The sequence below is a fragment of the Pelmatolapia mariae genome, linkage group LG7 (assembly GCF_036321145.2).
Source record: "Pelmatolapia mariae isolate MD_Pm_ZW linkage group LG7, Pm_UMD_F_2, whole genome shotgun sequence".
In the NCBI taxonomy this organism is placed as follows: Eukaryota; Metazoa; Chordata; class Actinopteri; order Cichliformes; family Cichlidae; genus Pelmatolapia; species Pelmatolapia mariae.
In genome coordinates, this window is record NC_086233.1 from 58,976,395 (window position 1) to 58,996,937 (window position 20,543).

General features: G+C 40.1%; 1 protein-coding gene across 12 annotated transcripts in view; it reads left to right on the forward strand.

Moving 5' to 3' along the window:
- LOC134631552 (serine/threonine-protein kinase BRSK2) overlaps window positions 1-20,543 on the forward strand; it is a 175,206-nt gene that overhangs the window by 121,764 nt on the left and 32,899 nt on the right. For all 12 annotated transcript variants that reach the window (XR_010094412.1, XM_063479984.2, XM_063479991.2 and 9 more), the window contains 4 exons: window positions 12,637-12,753; window positions 18,143-18,176; window positions 18,307-18,375; window positions 19,889-20,035. Coding sequence is in view for 11 of the 12 variants with exons in the window: in XM_063479984.2 (XP_063336054.1) it covers window positions 12,637-12,753; window positions 18,143-18,176; window positions 18,307-18,375; window positions 19,889-20,035 (367 nt within the window). In the remaining variant the exon portion in view is untranslated. The remainder of the gene's footprint in view (window positions 1-12,636; window positions 12,754-18,142; window positions 18,177-18,306; window positions 18,376-19,888; window positions 20,036-20,543) is intronic.

The window sequence follows — 20,543 nt, forward strand, 5'->3', positions numbered from 1 at the left end:
TAGAGTATTATACTGATGAAAGAGACGACTCTAAGCCAGTGAAAAACAGCATTCAATACTCCTTTTAACCTGGAGCGTAGTTGTGAATGGCTCCAATGTAGATTAGTATAATGTTGCACAGTTAATTAAGAGGAAAAATTAAGGTAATTTGTTATGGAATTATACAGTGCAATTCTTATGATTAGATATAATTTGTATTTTACTGCATAGTTTATAAACGACCCTCTTCCAGTATGGCTGTTGTTATTTACTTATTTGTTGTTGTTTTTTAAATGAGAGCTGTTGTGCACAAGCTGCTGCTTCCTTCAGGCTAACTTTACACTTGAATTATCTTTAGATGATGCAGTCACCTTTATTTTATTGTCTGAACCATCAAATGATGCTGATGCATTTAAACTGGAACACTTGGAGGGGTGAACCCTCCCCCCCCACAATATAATTGTTGCACAAGCAAAAATAGAACAAAACTGTTCCACCTTAGGAAGGAATAAAAATTAGAAGTCTTTTATCATTCCATGTAAATACATTTCTGATAATGGCTGTGAGAACAGATTAGATCAATTAGGAGGAAGCATCTGGAGCTGACATTAAGTGCATGCACATAGATAGATTATCAGAGCTCCTTTGGGCAGTTTTACCTCTCCTTCCCTGTTTTACTTTGTTGCTGTCTCACTGTCTTAGCTCCTCAAATCCCCTCACTAACACTCTCAGAAAATGATGCCTTGTAAATCTGTCATGAGGAGGATTATTTGGGAGTGTTGCTACACCGACTCGCCCTCCTCCCAACCTCAATTAGGGCCAAACAGACAGGCAGACGCAGCCCTTCTCACCTCCCTTCCATTCTCACTAAAGAGATCCCAGCATCCCCTCAATAAAAAAGCGTTTCTGCAATCATTCCTTCCATTTTGACTTGTCTGCACAGGAGACCTACGCAGGCCATTAGAAGTGCCCCTTTTTTCTCTGTGACTCACCGTGCAGAGTGGGGGTAAACACATGCTCCTCAACCTTTCTTTTCTCCCATTTTTACTTCTTCACATTTCCTCATGCTTCCGTTTTCCACCCACGTCTTATCCCCAAATAAGATCTCTTCAGCTTGATGGATGTAAGGCTTGAAATAAATGAAATAATGTAGGGGAAAACGGGGGTTTTTATGACTCAGTGTTTTCTCTCCCTGATTCAGATTGCTCTCTGATTCAGAGTAGTCTTTTTTTAGGGAGAGAAGGGGACAAAGTGAAGCACACGGGGATAGCTGCCAAGGGAGATGAGGCAAAGATAGGTACAGCTGGGGTAAAAACTGATGTGCGAAAATAATCTTCATTGGAAGAAATGCATAATGGATGCTGCAGCAGTGAGAGAAAAGCATAAATATAGATCTAGTGTCAAACTAGCTTCCTATCCCCCCTTTCCTTCTCATTAAGACATGCCTTGTATTTGTTATTTGAAGTCTTCCGATGTGAGATGTGCAAACCTGTGACTCATACAGAGACGGACTGACTGGCAGACTGGTTAGAGCACAGATCAGAGCACAGCGCGCCTATGATAATATGACATTTTACTGATCTTTGTAAAAATTTGTCTTTCACTTCCTCCTGTAGGGACATCAGAGGTCAACTAGAGAGCAGCACTTCTAGAGTTGCAGTTTGTTGCTCAAGGTCACAGCAACAGTGTAACAATGTTTCAAAGATGTCATAAAATTTTCAGAAATGTACTTCATTTAACTTACGAGTCAGAGTAACATGATTTTGTCAGTCTTCAACAAAACACACAGTATATGCTATTTGTTTTTTCTATGGTTTTTATATAAACACATATTAATGCATTTAATTGTAGTGTCATAATTGGATGCACTTTTTTAAATTACAGTTTAGCTTTCTATGATGAACCCAGTTCACAATGTCTCTATTCTTATATCCGCAGCTGCCCTCCCCCTCCCTGAGCCTGGTTCTGCCTGGAGGTTTCTTCCTCTTAAGAGGGAGTTATTCCTTCCCACTTTTGCCAAAGTGCTTGCTCATAGGGGGTCATGATTGTTGGATTTTTTTCTGTAGGTATTATTGTAGGGTCTACCTTACAATATAAAGCGCCTTGAGGCGACTGTTATTGTGATTTGGCACTGTACAAATAAAATTTAATTAATCAAATTGAATGATGGATATTGCATTTTTTGTTTTTCAAAAATACCCAGGACTTAACCTGGCCTTTTTCTCTAGTATGGGTAATGTCCTTCTCCATAAAAAGAATTAATCAAACAACCACAATGAATCAAAGACATGAAAAATGTCTTTTTTTCTTTCCTTTTCTTGAACACATTTGTGAAGGCTTTGAATGAATCTCCTGAGAACTTGCAAAAGTTAGAGACAAAAATAAAAGTCCTTGGTTTTTGTTCCTTGAACACACTGGTTCGCATCAGGATTAATATTGTCTCACTTTTCTTTAGTATGGAGAGTGTAATGGATGTGAAGATCTTATTTTTTCTCTTCCACTTGTGACACACCTAGTGATTTTTCACTTGTCGTACATGCATTGTCAGGCTCCCCCTTTATCTGCATGGACACATTCAAAGCTGTCTACAGATGAGAGACTATTTCACCTGTAATAGTCATAGCTCAATTTCGAACCCGTAACACACCCTAACCAAAGTAGTCTTTCCACTTGTGGGAACTCTAACCCTTTCACCAAGGAAGCTTCCGTTTATGTGCTCACACATATTAACGCAGTCTTTCCTTTTCCTATTCCTGATAATATGATGTGCACATTATTGCTGCCACCTACATGACAAACAAATGCTTGGTCCAGAAGTCACGTTAAACCCACGCAGTAGCATAATCACGCATATCATCCACATCCACCTTTTTTCCCTCACTTTGTCTCTCCCACACTTTGTCATTAGCTGCTGTATATCTCCCTTCCGGAGGGAGAGCCAACCACATGCATGAATGGAGATGTATTTGGAGCACATATCTCAAGCCCCGCTGATAACATAGTGACATAGTGGAAAAATAGTGGTAGATATATGGACTGTTAATTATTGCTCCAATTCATTTGTAAAGTATAGGTCATTCTGAAAGAGCATCCATGCCCAATGCCCTTTTGCAGTAAAACAAATGCATCTGTTCCACAATACAGAAGACTGATTCCTTTAACAGTGTTCCACTGCTTCACCAAGTTTCGTGAAATATGTCTTGGTAGTTTTTGCGGACTCAGTGTGAAAACAAACAAAGACAGAAATGATCACATACCTCGATAAGCTCTCATCAGTGCACAAAAGTGCATGGCTCATGCATGATTTTACACCATTCGAAGCCTGACTACCTGTCTTTTACTTATGTTAATTGATTAATTATGTTCAACAAGTAGGGCCATCAATATCTCCATTTCTTTGCTGTTTGTGGCTTTGCCGATATTTGTTGGAGAGCTGTCCATGATGATAGTCTGGCTGCCTGCTTACCTGCCTGTAGAAAGCCTGTGCCATATAGCCTATCATTACAGCTGATGGCTCCTACAAACACAGACCTTTTTTTTCTCTTTCTCTTCTTGTCTTTGTATTTGTCTGATATTTTCTTCTCCTGCAGTGCCACTTACTGTTGAAGTGTAACTTTGTGAGAGGAGAGAAATTGATGTTGAGAGGAGGTGGAATGGAAAAATGGAAATGGGATGGGTGAAATGGTTATGGAAAATCAAGCAGGAAGAAGGAAAATGAAAGTAGTGGGTTGGTTTATGGTCCTTGATTTAGGGGGAATGGGCTAGTGGTTGTGAGGGGATGATTGTTCAAAGAAAGGTAAAATAAATTAGGCTGTGAAATAGGAAAACAAAATAAGATCAAGTGCAGGAAAACAAAAACAACAGTTTAAAGACATGACATGCTGTTAGATGACCAGATAAGAGATGATGTTGAAGCCTCCCGAGCAGTCGAATTTCGTACAAGGCATGGATAAACACTTTAAAGGAATTTTACACTTGCATGGCACCATGGATTAGATGGCTGGTGTTCCTCTAGGTTTTTAAATATCTATGCCACTCTTTCACTTCACTGCTTTTCTGGCAGCTTGTCTGTTTATTCTGCCTTGAAGGTCCGTTGCTCATCCTATCATCCCTAGTCAAACTCCTCTGGATTAAGAGCAAACGCTGAGTTGCACACACAGATTTGGCACAACAAGCAAACAGTTTGTTTATTGCTGTTCTGGCTGTCATTGTAATCCCACTTTTAGTAACTAGATTATATGCAACAATGCATTAATGCCCCTTTGTTGCTCAAACCCCCATAGGACTAAATAGAACTGGAGGAGATGACACAAGGGGTGCACTGGGAGACATTCACAGGCAGGTCTTGCTTCTTGATACTGATCCAGTTTAAATGCAAGTCTTGTGGCAGGTAATTACTTAAATGTGTACGGCATCTGTGTAAAGATTTTGGCAGCTGCCCAAGTGAACTTTTTAATGTCACTCAAATAGAAGATCAAATGAGTCTTAAAGCAATGTGTGGGCTTCAAATCTGGCACTTAAATGTATGTATCATGTGGACTTTTACTTTAAAATTATGTCAACATTTCTTCAGTCCTTGTATTTCTGTCCTGATTGACAGAGTTTTGAAAGCATGTAAAAATGGTTCATGACAAAAAAAAAATTTTTCAAACAGTATTCAAATCATATGAAATGCATTGTGTTCAGCTGAGAAATGTGGACAACACTGTAATATATATGCAGTGGGGGGGAAATAACTATTTGATCCCCTGCAGAATTTGGAAGTTTGCTCACTTACAAAGAAATGACCACGCTCTCATTTATATTGTACAGGGTGGGCCATTAATATGGATACACCGTAATAAAATGGGAATGGTTGGTGATATTAAAGTCCTGTTTGTGGCACATTAGTATATGTGAGGGGGCAAACTCCTCAAGATGGGTGGTGACCATGGTGGCCATTTAGAAGTCGGCCATCTTGGATACAACTTTTGTTTTTTCAATAGGAAGAGGGCCATGTGACACATCAAACTTATTGGTAATGTCACAAGAAAAACAATGGTGTGCTTGGTTTCAACGTAACTTTATTCTTTCATGAGTTATTTACAAGTTTCTCTTTGTTCACAGCCATTGACATGTCGAAGAGGTTAACACGTGAGGAGCGGATCGAAATTGTGTTGATATCTGGTGAATGCAGTAACCGAGTCATTGCAGCAGATTTCAATGCAAGACACCCTACGAGACCACCTATCTCCCATGCTACAGTTAGCAAATGTGTCAAATGGCCATGTGACACATCAAACTTATTGGTAATGTCACAAGAAAAACAATGGCGTGCTTGGTTTCAACGTAACTTTATTCTTTCATGAGTTATTTACAAGTTTCTGACCACTTATAAAATGTGTTCAATGTGCTGCCCATTGTGTTGGATTGTCAATGCAACCCTTTTCTCCCACTCTTCACACACTGATAGCAACACCGCAGGAGAAATGCCAGCACAGGCATCCAGTATCCGTAGTTTCAGGCTCTGCACATCTCGTATCTTCACACCATAGACAACTGCCTTCAGATGACCCCAAAGATAAAAGTCTAAGGGGGTCAGATCGGGAGACCTTGGGGGCCATTCAACTGGCCACGACGACCAATCCACTTTCCAGGAAACTGTTCATCTAGGAATGCTCGGACCTGGCACCCATAATGTGGTGGTGCACCATCTTGCTGGAAAAACTCAGGGAACGTGCCAGCTTCAGTGCATAAATAGGGAAACACATCATCATGTAGCAATTTCAAATATCCAGTGGCCTTGAGGTTTCCATTGATGAAGAATGGACCCACTATCGTTGTACCCCATATACCACACCAAACCATCACTTTTGTTGTTCCAACAGTCTTGGAGAGGATCCATCCAGTGTGGGTTAGTGTCAGACCAATAGCGGTGGTTTTGTTTGTTAACTTCACCATTCACATAAAAGTTTGCCTCATCACTGAACAAAATCTTCTGCGTGAACTGAGGGTCCTGTTCCAATTTTTGTTTTGCCCATTCTGCAAATTCTGTGCGTCGATCTGGGTCATCCTCGTTGAGATGCTGCAGTAGCTGGAGTTTGTAAGGGTGCCATTTGTGAGTAGCTAATATCTGCCGAAGGGATGTTCGACTAATGCTACTCTCCAGTGACATGCGGCGAGTGCTACGCTGTGGGCTCTTGCTGAATGAAGCTAGGACAGCCACTGATGTTTCTTCATTAGTAACAGTTTTCTTGCGTCCACATTTTGGCAAATCCAACACTGAACCAGTTTCACGAAACTTAGCAAGCAGTTTGCTAACTGTAGCATGGGAGATAGGTGGTCTCGTAGGGTGTCTTGCATTGAAATCTGCTGCAATGACCCGGTTACTGCGTTCACCAGATATCAACACAATTTCGATCCGCTCCTCACGTGTTAACCTCTTCGACATGTCAGTGGCTGTGAACAAAGAGAAACTTGTAAATAACTCATGAAAGAATAAAGTTACGTTGAAACCAAGCACACCATTGTTTTTCTTGTGACATTACCAATAAGTTTGATGTGTCACATGGCCCTCTTCCTATTGAAAAAACAAAAGTTGTATCCAAGATGGCCGACTTCTAAATGGCCACCATGGTCACCACCCATCTTGAGGAGTTTGCCCCCTCACATATACTAATGTGCCACAAACAGGACTTTAATATCACCAACCATTCCCATTTTATTACGGTGTATCCATATTAATGGCCCACCCTGTAGTTTAATTTTAATGGAGAGAGAGAACGTCAACCAAAAATCCAGAAAAACACATGTAAATTGATTTACCTTGAGTGAAATAAGCATTTGATCCCCAATCGTAACATGCCTTAGTTCGTTAGACGTTTCTTGTTCGCCAGATTTTTACCCACTCCTCTTTACAGAAACTCTCTAAATCCTTTAGGTTTCTTGGCTGTGCATACTTAGCAACTTAAAAGTTCAGCTCCCTCAACAGAGTTTCTGTAGGACTGAGGTCTGGAGACTGGCTAGGTCACTCCTTAACGTGCTTCTTCTTTAGCTACTTTTGTGTTGGCTCGGCGGCAATGTTCCCTCTAATTTTTCATGTGTCTGAGCGAACATACAAACTCCCTGAGCGGTCCCTTGGACCACTGTGAGCAACATTAGACGTGTGCACTGTGGTCACACCAGCATCGAATCCACCCAGGTTGCATGGTTTATTAAAATAATCAAATTACAGCATTTACATTTATGTTAGACTCCTTTTAATTAACTGCTTTAGCCCACTTACAATGAAAATTTAAAAAAAAATCTTGTTCATGACCTGTGTAGTATGTTAACACTATTGGAAGTAAAAATAACTTGAACTCCAATTTTGAAAACACAACCTTCTTTTTTTTTTTATAAAGCTCTGACTTGTATTATGAGTATGAGTCTGTGGTCTGGGAGAGAGTCATGTAACTCTGTCTGCAAAATACAGTATATAATGACCAATGTTGGGCAATTAATTATATAGTTAGAAGTAACTATATAATTAATTGCCCAACATTGGTCAAAAAAGTAACTGAGTTATGCAAACAGCAAAGTTCTTTGCAGCTGTTTACCTAAAAATGCAGCCAAGGTGTTTTTTAAACAAACATTTCAAACTATTTACAGAACAATCAGCTGTTCTGCATCAAATTTGATGCCACACAAATTATTTGTGCCACTCCAAAAAAGAATTTCTGTCCACTATGAGATAAAGGAGAACAACAGCCTGATACCTGCAGGCCTGACAACAGGAGATGTATCACTCCTGTAACACCTGTAACATTCAGCAGTCGCTTCATTGTTCTGACACACACAACAAAACTATTGACTACACTACACACTAACTACACAAGATTTGCACTAAACTTCGCAAATCTCTCACATCTTAAAACACCGCCGTCACTCCTAAAACTTCCCCCTTTCCTAAACAATTAAATGCCATGTTGCCATATCATTTTTTGATTGGTCGACATGGTACATTTTTCGACCAATAGGAAAGGGTGGGGGGTCTTTTGGGTTTTGTTTTTGCTCACAGGCGGAGAGTGCTTTCGAGCGTTTTCCTTCCTAAAACGCCGTTTTTACCGTTTCTTCCCGCAGTAAATATAAACAATAGTATTCAGGAAGAAAACCAAACATTGCAGATATTTTTATCATGACTCTGGTTTTACGTGGCCTGTCAACACAATTTAAAAACTGGTATAAAGTCCACACTTTTTCCGTCAATTGTTCCGTCTGTCCTGCTCACATCTCCAATGGTTGTACACGTTGTCATTAACGTGGCTTCACTCCACATCAGCCACGCCGCTTTGCTAGCTAAAACACCGGTGTCAGCACATAAGGATGCTGTCATAGCCTGTCAACGACGTTGATTAGCTGCGCATATACGAATGTGAATCGCATTATTGGCTGGACTATGGGATAAGGTGGCATCGTTCTAATCCCATACGGGAGCAGCCAGTCACTGACTAACACTGCAAAACAGAATTGTTAAAGTTTTAATTTTAATTTCAATTCAGGTTAGATTTTTTTTTTTTGTGCGCAACGCAGATTTTATGTGCGCAGAGACCGTGCCAGCAGTGCGCAATTGCGCACGCACGCAGCTTAGAGGGAACATTGCTCGGCGGTATGTTTTGGGTCATTGCCATGCTGAAAGACCCATCCACAACCTAGCTTCAGTGTTCTGGCTGGATATAAGTAACATAAAGATTAGAGACTGTTCATTTATTTGTAGGTGCTCAATATCACAAATTCAGCAGGGGATCAAATAATTAATTTCCCCCTGTCTACTATCATTCACTCAGTCTGGACAGATAGCGCATTTCGCTATAAAAGCATCATCATTTTTTTTTATCTTTATCAAATAAATTTTAAAATATTTAAATACTTTGACTTTGATGAAGGCTCTAAATGATTTCCTGTGCTATTAAGCAGTGTGTAGCTGATGCAAACGTAACTATTTTTTCACTTGTTTAAGCTGCAATGCAGCTACATTACTGAAAAAAATTTAAAAATGCATTTTTATCTTTCTCATCCCTCATTGCTCTGAATACATAATTAACTCCACTGGCTAATGAAGGATTTTGCTTAGCACATTCAAGTCAGCAGTCAGAGTTGTCCTCTTTTTCTAATTCCATACAATATTAGCCTAAAGCTTTCTCTAAGTGAATGTGCTTGGTCTCTCTCTAATTAGGTCACCAGAAACCTAAAAAAGTTTGAGAGGAAAACAGAAAGGTAGAAAGAGGAGAACGACACAAGGGTGCGCCGAAGGCTGAATGGGTGCATTTTGATTCTCAACAGTGGTTTAAAACCCCACTCTGTGTATTGTATTGCACCAGGATAACTGTAGTACCTCATGAAAATTCAAAAACAGGTGAGTCATTTTCCTGGCATGTTAATAGGTCAAAAAGATGCATTTGATCCATTAGTGTTAGTTGTAAGTGTTCTTGTGGCTCCAATTAGAGCCACATTTCTTGGTGTGAGCAGGCCTAATGAAAAGCGACATTAAAACATGGTATATGTCAAATGTGTCAGCATGAGAAAAGTATATTTTCATTGAGCTCCAAACTAGTCATAAAACTGCTCATCACCATAAACGTGTCTGAGAAATTATAGTGATGTGAGCCCCAAGAGGACAGAGCCATTACAACCTCTTGTAAAACACAACATATCAGCAAAATATGTGCAAATGATCACAGGCAATTAGGCGTACACTGTTCGGTTACAAGAATCATGTCCAACAGCCCCTTGGGGTAAAAACCTCGCTCAGATAACACGTAGAATCTGTAGACAAACACATATCCCCTTTAAATTACAAGGAATCGTCATCAGAGCATAGTGCATAGTGAACTGACAGGCCTGTGTTACAGACAAAGGCAAGACTGCATGGAAATGATGGATGACAGTACTAAACTTTAAATTATGCACCCCCCTTTGGCATTTTTATTTTTCTATTCTGTTCTTTTCAAATGATCCATTTAAAGCAAGCATAGCAGCATTTATACAGTTCTCATAGACCTTTGCAAAAACTATATGCATCCATGGCGTCTAGTGTATTCTTTCTTTCTGTCTTTGATTCCTCAAGCAAGCCAATGGTATGCAACTCCTATTTTTTTTTTAAGAAAAACTACTCAATTCCATTGCAATTGTTGAATTTGTTTAACAGCCTCCACCCTTGCTTGACATACACAATATCCCTACTGTGAGGTGTGCTGTGTGAGCAGGATTACAGTAGCAAAGTGCAGTCTAATGTGACAGAGAGGCAGTTTAATGTCCCATTATAGATACCAGGGTCTTGACAACCAATAAAGCATTTAGATGCACTTTGTTCCTCTGGTGCGTTCACTGCTTAAATGTGCTGAGATGGGCCTGTGACAACACACTTTCTTTATGCCGTGTTTAGTGCTCTTTAAGAGACAAACTTAATTTTTGTTGTTTCATCCGATGAAGACAGTTCAGGGAGGGAATAATTGCTTTGGTCAGAATTTGTGTTACAGTGCTGAGTGATTTAACGGTCATAAAAGATTTAAGAATAAACATAATTTCTTAAGCAAGATTAGTCTTTTTTTTTAATTTATTATATCAAAATAACAAAAAAGTTAAGGGCCTGAAGCAAAAATTAAAGCACCCTGCATAGTCTGTGCTTGCACCTTTTGGAAAGTATCACAGCTTATAAAGACTTTTTTGGAGCCGCTTCACATGCTATCAGTTTTTATTTGTTAGGTGTGTAGGTGTGGCTCTTTGAGGTTCCTGGGTTGTTTTGCATGCACTGGTCTTTTTAATGTCTATCCAAAGATTTTCAGTGATTTTAGGGAATGTGTGGGCTGTAGCTGAAACTTGAGCTTGCACCTCTAGAGGCTGTGGATTTTGGGGTGTATTTAGGATCACCATGCTGTCTTAGAAGTCATTCTCTTTTCATCTTTAGTGTTTTCATGATTGTGTGATGTTAGGTTTCAGAACTGGTATTCCTTTTGCTCTTGGCTATTGGCTCTACCATTCTCTTGCTTTGTGAGCTGGTAGGTGGGTAAAGGAACCCTTGATGGATGATTTTTGGGAAATATGCGATGAGTTTTTGTAAACTCAGCCTTAGCACCCACAGGCTACTTAAGGTCTGAGATCTGATACCTTGCTTTTAAAAAATGTATAAGATAATTAATTAATAATCTGAGAGCTGAAATCTTTGGTGCACAAATTTTTTAGGCTTCTCCTTTTTTTGTTCCACTCAAAAATAATAATACAAAAACGACTAATACGACATTAATCTCCCTTAAAATTTACAGTGTTTCATCGTGGTCTTTTAGTTAGGAGACCTTATCCATTATTTCAATATTAATGAATCTTTTAACACATTCATAAATATCAATCTGATCATTATATAATCAACAGCCACTCTGAACACTTTACAATAATGCTCTGACCTGTTGGGACAGATACACATGCATGCACCTCGGAGATGCACTGTTCAGACACTCTCATATTGGTGCCCCTGGAGCAGTTTCGTAAATGTTTGTTCCTTCCCCATGACAGTGCTAGTTAAAACTCTCAGGCTACTTGCATCACAGTCAAATGATGGTTGTGTGAATTGATGAAAGATTTAGCCTGGGGAGAACTGTTTTAGATGCTATCTATGTTTTATTTCAATTATAGCTGAGATCACAGAGACTGCCAGGATGATGATAACAAGCCAGCTGACAGTTAATCCCTCAGGACAGGAAACAAGTTTTACAGCAACTGATGTCATCTAAGGTTAAATGTCCATTGTGATGAGGCACTCTTCAAAGGCAGCCACATCCAGCTATTGTTCTATCTCCCCTTTCTATCATTAGACTAGCAGGAAGATAAAAGTCCAGATAACTCTGGGGCTCTCCAATACCCAAGACCTCCTATTAAAGCAAAATGGAAACTAAGGAAGTACATAAAGATTGTAGAAAAGATAGCCAAGTAGGTGTCAGCTTATACACATACATATACATGTCTGTGCTACCCTCTTCAGCATTGGCAGACATCACAAGAACTGTACAGTATGATGTAATAGAACCCTCAACCGGGGAAGAGATGTTAAACATCCAATAAAATGCTAACGCCACTCCTCTTTGAAGAGCCACTCATCAAAATTGAAATCTTAACCTCAGAGTCAGCATCAGAAAGTTATTTCTCTCAACGGTTCCTTTTAAGTAGGGAGATTATGTCTGCTGGATATTATCCCCCTTGCTGTGTTTAGTGGTACTGAATGGCAGCTAATGAACACCACCTCTGCGGTTGCCTCCCCTTGACGCCCTTTGCTCAGCCAGTTTGCTGGTGGCTGTCTGGGAGATGAGAGGAAGGAGCTGAGGGACAAAGAGAGAAGGAAACAGAAGGAGAAAAGGACACAGCAGGGGGTAGTCACACCTTTTACCAGTGCAGTTACAAGGTGGGAGCCCTTAGTTTTTGCTTGGACAGATCAAAGGAGAGAGGTGTTGCCAAGAGCACGATGGTAGCAGCAATAGCTGGTTACTGTTATGTCTTGTTCATGCATGGATCCAAGTGTGGTGCACAGGTGTTTGATATACCGTTCAGGACCCCTTTTGTTTCTCCTCAGTATCACTTGCTTTTATTAAATATGATGAGCTTTTTCACGTTTCATTAACTGCTGCATGTTTCTATCTCATTTTCTTTCAGTCACAGGGATCTAAAGCCAGAGAACCTCTTGCTAGATGAAAAGAACAACATCAGGATAGCAGACTTTGGCATGGCTTCCCTTCAGGTTGGCGATAGTTTGTTGGAAACCAGCTGTGGGTAAGTAGAATCACAAATGTAATGTCTGTATGTACTGAATGATATTAGATATCAGATGTCCCAAGGGAGTAATTAAAAGGTCATAGTGGAGGTGGAAATGCTGCTATGGAAGAGGAAAACGGGGAGAAGTCAGAGAGACTAAGTGGAGTGAGTGGAGCCATCAGGCTCTCAGCTAGGTGCAGCGTTGTCAAAGTGCCCATAATCGTGCTGTGCTGATCTCTTCAGGAGACACTTTCAGTGTCTATCACCGACTGTGGTATCTGGCGATGAGCGTGGCCAGGGCCATGGCCACACATTACTGCTCCCGTCTTCTAATATTTCACACTGGGTTTATGATCTAATAGTCACAATCGCTCCAGGCACATCAATCCCATGACATTAATGAATTTGCTTGCAGGAAGAGTCACTTTCAAAGTGGGACTACACTCGGAAAAGGACCGAGGTCTTTTTTATTGTGGGAGTGATTTTCTTTAACCCTAAGGAGTGGTGGACATTGTGCAGGGTCATATTTATCAATAAAAGGCAACACACTTTATGATGACTTTTAAGCACTGGGTTCATAAACTCAGTGACACCATGGATTAACAGGAACACCTCACTGCTGCACTGTAGTCCTCTAAAGCAATTCATTTCACTCTTCCATTAAATTCACTTCAAAAAGATTTGAATATGTAAGCACAAACCACAGCTAAAAATCCTGGCACAACGCGTTTCGGCTTGTGGCCTTCATCAAGGCCACAAGCCGAAACGCGTTGGTCAATTATTAAAGTTGTTCTTCTTTCTTCAAGTGTTGCTGGAGTTCCTGCTTTTTTAATATGTAAGCACAACCCAATATGATACAAGTGCATTGTTATTTTTATTCTCTTTTTGTTTTCCCAAGATAATGAAGTCTTATTGTCTAGTGATGGAGTAAAATAACATAGTTTTGATCAGTAGGTATAGCTCACCTATTAAAACATATATAGAACACAAGCAGGCACTCGATAGGGAAGTAATGATGAGTCCATGTTTTGATGTCACAGAGCTGGCTCAAAGTCTTGCACACACTTGTGACAGACATCCATAATACTCTAGAAATGGTTCCACAAATTTGCTCAAACTGAGTGGTCTAAGTGGTTATCTTGCTTGTAAAGTGGATGTCTTGGGCAAATATTTCCTCTGCATTTGCACATGACACTCTGTGCACGCCTGGATATATGCTCTGTGACAGCTGTCCCCAGCTCAGATTGATTCTGTCCAGATTAAGCCTCCAAATCAGCTGAAACTGAAGTTACACACACTTTACACACGCAATACAGCAACACACATGCGCACACAGCACAGCACAGGCTTAGTTCATCCCTCACCTCTAAGTCCCTATGTCCTCTGCTTGTTTGGGTGCCTCTCTGTCTCTGACTCCCTCCCTTTATATAACACACACACGCGCGCGCTCATTGTGGATGTGCATGCAAACACATGCATCCGGTTGAAACTGTTGCATAATTTTTTTCAGCAGTCGCACAATGCCTAAGCTCTCATGACTCATCGGTAGAGATCAGGCCAACTCAAAGCAGTGCGCATAGCAATCTGCAAGTCAGATGTGTCCACCGTTTAGTCATTGTTCAGCTTTGATGACCACATTAAAGTTTTCTATTTTCCTAGAAAGCCTATATGCAGCAGCTCTTACTCAGCAGTATCTTTTGACCAACTTGATCTATATTTGATTGCATTCTGCTGCCACTCACTCGGAGCAAGCCTGAATTTGATAGAGGTGGAATGAATATTCTTTGCCCTCTTAAATTTATAAAGTGCTAAAAGTACCCCGTTGGAAGCATGAACACAGAGCTGTCCATGAAACAAATGCATGCACGCAGTTTGGTTGGGGCCCACATCTGTTCACGATTTTTTGTTTTTACAGATTAACACTTGATTGCACTCCTAATAACATAAGTCGTCATCAAGTCATTTGACATTGCGTGCCCTGCATCTGTCTCTCCTCCACTCTGACTCCACATCTGTGAGGAGGGAAAATATAGGAGAGAAGAGTGAAGATAAAATTACTCGAGGTGATAGCAACTCCTTACATTAAATTGTTTCCCTGACACAAACACAGCACAAATACAGAACCTACCACCTTCAGGAAATGAGAAGACAATTGAGAGAAATACTGTTTTCTTTCCAATCAATAAATTTAGCCACTTCCCATCTGCATATTAATTTCAAAGTTTGCACATGTGTCCATGTTTGTGTGTGGATATGTATTGACATGCTTTTGTATTGTGTATGCATATGGGTTCCCATGTGTGTTGGAGTTGCAAATGATGGCTTGCAAATTAAATTAGTTTTACATTATTACTAATGATAATAATTTGATACAGTAACGAGAAAACAAGTAAATAGCATCTTGATTGGCAATCACTTTGAGCATTGTCATTTACAGAGAGATCAGGTGTCTATCTGAACAACCCTACGGCACCAAAAACACGAGCCTTACAGTCTTGATTAGATCTTGTCTGTTTGCATGTACGTCTCATAGCAGAATGTTGGCGCCATTAATGTTTTCGTGTCTTCGTGCTGTTTCCTAATATGTGTGTATGTGTGTTGTTATTGATTATTCATGCCCCTCTGACTGTCCCGTCTCTAAGTGTAGATATGACACTTTTTAATTAAACACATTTATCTGGCCCCTTCTCATCATGCAGCAGTCTGACACAAATGTATTCCATTTGCTGTGGGTAATGGAGCTGAGTGAAGATGAAACTTGCCCCAGGTAGAGTAGTGGGAGCCTCAGAGCACATACATAAATACGTGCAGACATACAGATGTATAGCAGAGGCATTGGCAAGCATATTCAAATATGGATTCTGGGATGCAAATACAACCTCTTCCTCTGTCTGTACAAACCCAGCTGGGAGTTCATCACTGCTTACTGTTTATTTACTATAATTCCGTGGCACAGATTGATGAAAGGAAATTATCTTATATGCAATGAGGAAGTGCACGGATTTAGTCCAAAAAGATGAATTTTCATGAAGATCAGCTTTATGTCTCAGTGTCTCAGCGCTTCTTTCAATGCTTCTGTGGTAATTCACATCTCTTAAGATCACGAACCATCCCTTCATACATATGTGTCCAGTATACTGTGTATTGTAGAGGTCCAGAAATCCCTCTCTAGACAGTTACGACTGATGAGCTCTATACATGAGATAAAGCCAACTTTTTATGCATCAATTTTGTGTTATTTGTTGCCCTCTGAAAATAGAAGACAGTCCTTTCCTGTCTGTTGATTTTATTTATGTGATGCTAGTGGTGTTAGTTTGAGAAAGACAGAGAAAAGACTGATGTAATGCCAAACCCACGTTGAACTGTTTTTCTAAAGACTACATTTTTCACACTGGTCAGTGGGAAGTGGCTCTCACGGTTTTCTATTTATCTTTAGTGTCCCACCATATAACCTGAACCTGGTGTGAGCAGCATGGATGTTTCTACAATATCACCCATACTTGATCCGCAATCAAATGTGAAAGGAACTTTGCAGCATTGACCCCGTTAACTGGCTTGTTCACTGAAGCGTACTCGGATGGATTTATCGTGTCATTGAATGGTTGTTAACTTAATGAAACACTGTATACCTGGTGTAGATAAGCTTGTGCTGCGAGTCGCTGGCAGCAAATTACTTAATAAATAGAGCTGTGATAGTGGGAAACATTGCAGCTGAACTAGGTTAGCCTTTCAAAAGTCAGAATGTTATCATAATAGCAGAAGGGGCTTTCTAAACATAAAATAATGAGTGGACTGAGTGTTTCAAAGTGAGCACTACAAAGCTCATCCTAGACCCGGTGTTCCTAAGGCATACCAAAAGTGGCCGCACCTTTAGAGCATGAATACATTAAACGTTTTCGTTAGATAAAAGAGTAATACTTTTATTTTAAAAATTCTTGATCAAAAAATCCTAATAACATGAAGCATTTTACTGACTTACCTCTTTTCTTTTTAAACCCTTCTTTATAAAAGAACTACATGGATCCTTTTTTGTAGCAACCACCGGTGGTACTGCACTTTAAAGTACTGATGCATTGGCTTCAGCTTTTTGACCTATCGACTACTTCCACCTATTATATGTGGGTCAGTTCATCTGAACCCATCTGAATTCATGAAATGTAACACAAAACAAACCGTACAGAAAACAAACAAAAAAACTCCCACCTCACTCTCAATTTGCCTGAAGAAATGCTAAAATTTCGCGTTTCTGTTGGTTTGGTTTTTTTGATTTAAGTGTCCCAATGGATGAAGGTTAGGTATGTTTTTACACATGAAGTTCCATATTTTTTTTCTGTGTCAATATCTGCTACTATGGCTCTGTGAATATAGACTGTCAAGAGTGTGGCATAGAATGGGGGATGCTTGAAGAAAGAAAATATTTGCATTCCCAGTCTTTGACAGTAGATTTGAAGTCCCATCGAAACCAAAACTGTAGGGGAACGTGTGGCATTTGATGAACTAACAAGGAATGACCGAAATGGGACAAAGCTATAGGTTTTGCATGTCTTGTGTGTTGTGGCCTTCATGAAGTAAAATGAGTGCAGAGCTGATGGTTTTTTTCTTTGAAGAAAAGTCATCAAGCACTTATTTGCACAGGCACTTGGAGATCCCGAGTTGGCACGGTAGCCGTGTTTGTTTTTGGCCAGTATTTTGACAGTCTGAATAAGCTGGGCTGTCAGAGCTGGTATTCTTGAGTGCACAAGAAAACAGCCAATCTAAAGGCTGTTTACAAACTACGTAGTTCCTCAGTCGACCCAAATGGTATGCCATTAAACAGAGTGAGACAAAGAGGTGGACGACACATTTCATAATGGTAAGAGGTTTAGGGAGACAGGTGATTTGTTTTGAGGAGCAAAGAAATTAAGTTTTTTTATCTGATTAATTGATTTCCAGAGAATCCCTTAAAAAATATAGGAATGTCAAACAGTGAGAAGAATTAATATATAGAATAACAAGTCACCCATATGCTGCACTCATGGACGGGTCTTTGCAAGGTAGCTCCATAAATCTTCATATGATATTGATATGTCAATCTAGTCATTGGCTTTACTGTCAGTCTATCCAGGGGCTGTAAAGATTAGTGGGTCTGTTCACCGTCTGCTGTGAGAGGATGCCCTTGACTGAGCAAGGCAGAGGACATCCAAACACCCTCAGGACACCTAAACTCCTAAAACACATCTTGATCTACGTTCGCTGGAGACTTTTACTGTCTGCTTAAATTGTTGTCTTCATATTTTCAGACAGTGACTTATGCTTGTTTGTTTTCTCTGCTGTGAACTTTTATTTACTCTGCAGCACAGCTGTACAACTGAAAAAAAGTCCTTAGATAACTTGAACCTTCTGTTTCTGTTTGCTCCTTTTCCAACAGATCTCCACACTACGCATGTCCAGAGGTCATCAGGGTAAGTGACTACTCACAGAATCACAATATTCATTCCTCCTGTGCTAACTTATTTTTAGTCATCCTCCGTCTTGTTTCAGTTGGCCTTAACGTTCAGTCTAAACTTGTCTAACACAATGTTTTGCCCTTAGGGAGAGAAGTATGACGGGAGGAAAGCAGACGTCTGGAGCTGTGGGGTCATTCTTTTTGCTCTGTTGGTGGTGAGTGTCAGCTTGTTCTTCAGTAAATGATGTTAATATTATACTGACACACAGTTTAACATCTCTAGAGGCATATTGCGTAATACAATTTTGCCATGAAGTGTTGCTTTTGTGTCATATCCAGGAGTAAGTCTAGCCTTTGCATCGTAGTGAATAAATAAAGAACGGAAGTGAAGCTTGAGAAAGGGCGATCATAACTGTTTAGGTAGTGGAATAAAAAGAGAGTGCTAGCCTAAACTCACCACGGAGCCTCTGACATAAACTCAGGTGTTAAGGAGTTAAATTCAAATTCTGTCATTTAAATGAAAAAAACCTAAATGTTACAGAAACACCCTCTAGCTGATATAGTTGTGCTACAGAAGATCAGAGAAAAGAAGCATCTTTTTATTCATTATCCTGTACCCACAGACGACGCTGTATCCATAATCAGGTCTATTCTCTAGCTGCATTATGTCTGTGGTTCCCCAGCCATGCAGCCCCGAAGCTTTGTTTCATCAACAGCTGTACTGTAGTTCCTACACACTCCAGCTCCATGAATAATTCATACAGCCAAACTGAAAGACAAGAGCCTAAAATAAATACCAATGCTGACAGGGCAGCTTTTGGCCACAGGCCCTGTGTATTTGTCTTTGTTTTTGCCGCTCTCTCCCTCCACTCTGTCTGTCTTATATGTGTGTGCACTTGTTTTAAGGATAGTATACTTAGTACTGTTGTGTTGCATAAAACTGATGTTGCTTACCATTATCTCCATCATGACCACGCTTTTCTCGCTCCAAACTAAAGTTTTTTTTCCGCCTCTGCTGCTTGACTGCAGAAAAATGCTGTCTCTCTTCAGTTTCGTCCTGCTGACTAGCCGCGAGATAACCATTTGTCTGATTGTGGGAGACACGCATACTCCGCAGGAGTTTGGCTGCACTCAGATCATCTGTTACACAAGTCTACCTTCCTTTTTCCTGCCTCTTTATTTCTCAGCAGCTCTTTCTGTATTTTCCTCACCCTTTCCATCTTTCCTCCACCCCTCCATCTTCTCTTGTGATTGAGGTTGCCATTCATCAAATTGCTACATCTGTGAGGTGTCAGCACCCTCTGATAAATGACTCTTATGAAAGAATTCTAAATGAATGAGGTAAATGAGAAATCTGGGTAATTATTAGCGAAGCCCTGTTTTCAGCTCACTGCTGTTTATTATTTATTTAGCGTTGCTGTTTAGGGCAAAATGCTCCAGCTGGAGAGTTGAATGAGTTGCGAAAGCAAGCTGAATTTTTAAGTCGTGCAGGATTAAGATTCGAAATGTGTTTTTGTTTCTTCTAGCGAGTCTTGTTAGTCATTAATAATCTTTTTTTCTTTTGTGACTTCAGTCAGTTAAAACCATTTTCCCTGTCATAATGCTGCTGTTGTATTAAGCGCAAATTCTTTCTTCTCTACTTAGTTCCCTGCTCCTACTTGTCACGTCTGCCAACTATCATTTCAGTCTCTTTTCTTTTCTCTTTTCTCTGCCTTTATGTTTCTTCAGGGCGCCCTACCGTTTGATGATGACAACTTAAGGAATCTTTTGGAGAAGGTGAAGCTGGGTGTGTTTCACATGCCACACTTCATCCCTCCAGATTGTCAGAACCTTCTCCGTGGCATGATTGAAGTGGATGCCTCCAAAAGATTAACGGTCAGTTCAGTAAAGAGACTCAGTGTTAACTCAGAATTGTGTGTATTTGTGCATATCTTTTATGCACATAAAAGTACTCAGTACACTTTGCAACCTTACCTCTTTATGCATAGGGAATAAAAGGGACATGAAATCTAATATGGTGCAGAGGTTTTAGGGGCATTTTAGAAGTTAAGATTGTTAGCATTGCAGCAAGCCCAGACATACAGACAGAATCATAAAGAGCAATCTTCAATAAGAAGAGGAACTTCTGCAACAGATAACATGGCCTTGCAGAGTCCTCAGCATCAACATAATGTCCTATAATCACATCAACATCACAGCGTCTGCCTAGGACTACATTAAAAGACAGATGCAAATGAGACAGCATATTTCCACTGAACAGCTTTTGAAAGTTCTCCAAGATGGGTGCAATAACCTGCCTCACAAATGGAGTGAAGAAGGTTCTACTTTTATCTAGTTTATTTCAGTATTCGTATAGTACCTAGAACTTAAACAGTACAGTCTA